Source organism: Asparagus officinalis, unplaced genomic scaffold, assembly GCF_001876935.1.
Source record: "Asparagus officinalis unplaced genomic scaffold, Aspof.V1 AsparagusV1_Un47, whole genome shotgun sequence".
NCBI classification, from domain to species: domain Eukaryota; kingdom Viridiplantae; phylum Streptophyta; class Magnoliopsida; order Asparagales; family Asparagaceae; genus Asparagus; species Asparagus officinalis.
The window spans coordinates 14,480-16,743 of NW_017972313.1; the positions used below are offsets into that span (position 1 = coordinate 14,480).

The 2,264-nt window shown below is 36.4% G+C and overlaps 1 protein-coding gene across 1 annotated transcript in view; it reads right to left on the bottom strand.

The window, feature by feature from the left end:
* LOC109827129 (lon protease homolog 2, peroxisomal-like) overlaps nt 1–2,258 on the bottom strand; it is a 15,945-nt gene extending 13,687 nt beyond the window's left edge. Inside the window, 3 exon segments of the mRNA XM_020394089.1 lie at nt 18–58; nt 196–305; nt 2,108–2,258. Of these exon segments, the coding sequence (XP_020249678.1) occupies nt 18–58; nt 196–305; nt 2,108–2,214 (258 nt within the window). The 5' untranslated portion in view covers nt 2,215–2,258.
* Nucleotides 2,259–2,264: the final 6 nt, after the last annotated feature.

Below are 2,264 nucleotides of genomic sequence, written 5' to 3' on the forward strand. Positions count from 1 at the left end.
TCACCCAATGCATCAACTGAAGGCCTCAAATTCCTCTCTCCCGAATCACTCCCACCACCTACAAAACAAACAGTTTCACTTGATATTGCTTTTTTTTAAACTTCAAATGGGCATGTCCTCAAGCCAAAAATATAAAATAAAAAATATAAAAATATAAAAAAGAAAAATAAAAAGAAAGAAAGAAAGGGGGATCACCTGAATTTAATATGGAACCCACAGCGGCAGCCTCGGTATCCCTGACAGGAAGCACACCAATCAAGCCTTTTTCCTCCCTCTGCCACAGTTCTTGCTCAACCAATTTCACACTGCAAATAGTTAGCAACAAACTTACCTTTTTTTCTGCAAATCACTGCTGTAGATAAACTAAGAAAATCCTCTAGAAGAACCAGAAAAATGTTATGGAGGACACTTTCTTAATGCATAGGCCACTGTACTAAAATTAGATTGTCACATATGAGTAACAACTCGATTATATAGTATATGATCCAAATATGCATATATACTTATTTGTTAGAAATATAAAAACCTATTTGCACCCTCGTGTTTAGATTTTCGGCAATTACCATGTTCCAACACACCATGTCGTGTAAGACAATTGTGCCCTTGTCTACAAACTATGACCATAAAAACTATACAACCGTCCAATACATCACAAAACTAGTTTACTAACATACGTTGCATATAATAAATAGTCTGCATTTTGCTCAAACTTATAAAAGATGAAATCTTTTTGCAAGTTTCTCTGTGTTATACAAAATATCAAAAATCTGAAGGTTTTGTTGCTCCAACTGAGATTTAAGCTCAAAATGTCAGAAAATCAAAATCTTTTGACAATTATATTAAGGCAGGCCATAAACTATCAATAATAAGCGGTGTTACTTGTTACGAACAGGATCAACTAAAATATTCCAAGATAGCTCACACCTTCAAAAGAAACCAAAGTGACAAGCCTCTTGGTATAAAAAAAAAAATCACAAGCCAGAGCTTTACCATCATTATAATGAGCATAAAATCAAATCAGCTCCTCTCAATATAATCAGCCATAAAACATCTCTTAAAAGAAGAAGTCCAAATTTTCAATCATTTCCTCTAAATTAAAGAGATTCTAAGAGACATAGGATTCTACAAGGTCAAAGACAGACTACATAGAAAAGAATCCGAATATAGAGCTTTTCATAAATTTAACGAAATATTTTTTTTTGTAATTTAATAAACTACATACTTGAACAAGCAAAAACAATCAAAATTCCAGTTTTGCCCTGTTGAGAATGAGGAATTAAAGTTCAACCCTTAAAGAGAAAAAATATTTTAATGACTGTTGCTACAATATGCTACAAATCTACAATATACTCCAAATGATACAAGCTGCGAGTCATCACTTAAAAAATGAATACCTCATGGAACCATCCGAGCAATTTAACTAAATAATCCCCAAAAAAAGATCAAATTTGCAAAGCTTACAAAAATCCCAGTGAGGAGGTAAGCCCAAAATCCCGAAAACAATCAAAACTGCACGAGTAACTCCTTCCAAATATTGGGTTTTGAAGGGCAATGGGATTCTACGAGTAAGTTTTATCACTTCCTTCTGAGGAACTTGCCCCAAGACCCTACAAAGAATTAAAAAGTTTTAAGAAAAATCCTTTCAGATACCCGGTTTCGAAGAGAATGGGGTTTTTATAAGTAAATTCTATCACTTAATACGGGGCCCTAACCCCAAAATCCCAAAAAGGATCAAACTTTACTTCTCAAGTAATTTCTTACAAGCTAACAACTCCAGTGAGGAGCTAAAGCTCAAAATCCCAAAAAAGAATCAAGCCATCTGCGTAATTCCTTTCGAAATACCGGGTTTGGACAGAAGTGTTCAAGTCAATTCTATAACTTCCTATCGAGAAACTAAACCCAAAACCCTGCAAAGAGTCAAAGACGCAACTGGGATTATACAAGTGAATCTATCACCTCCTGTTGATGAACAAGCCCCAAACCCCACCAATAAATAATAATAATAATAATAATAAATTCTGAGTAATTCCTCACAGCCACCAGGGTTTGTTGGAGCGGATTAGGGTAGGGTCTCAAAAGATCGCAGAGGGCAATCCGGTAAATATACCTGCTGGGCGAGGTGCAGCGGATTCTGATGATGGCGCCGGGCAAGAGAACCTTGTTCCTGAAGGGGAGGATCGCGAGGCGGCCGGGGAGCTCCACCGATTCCGCCATCAGAACGAAAAAAAGGGGGAGCTTTTGCAAATATGGAAATCAAGGGGGGT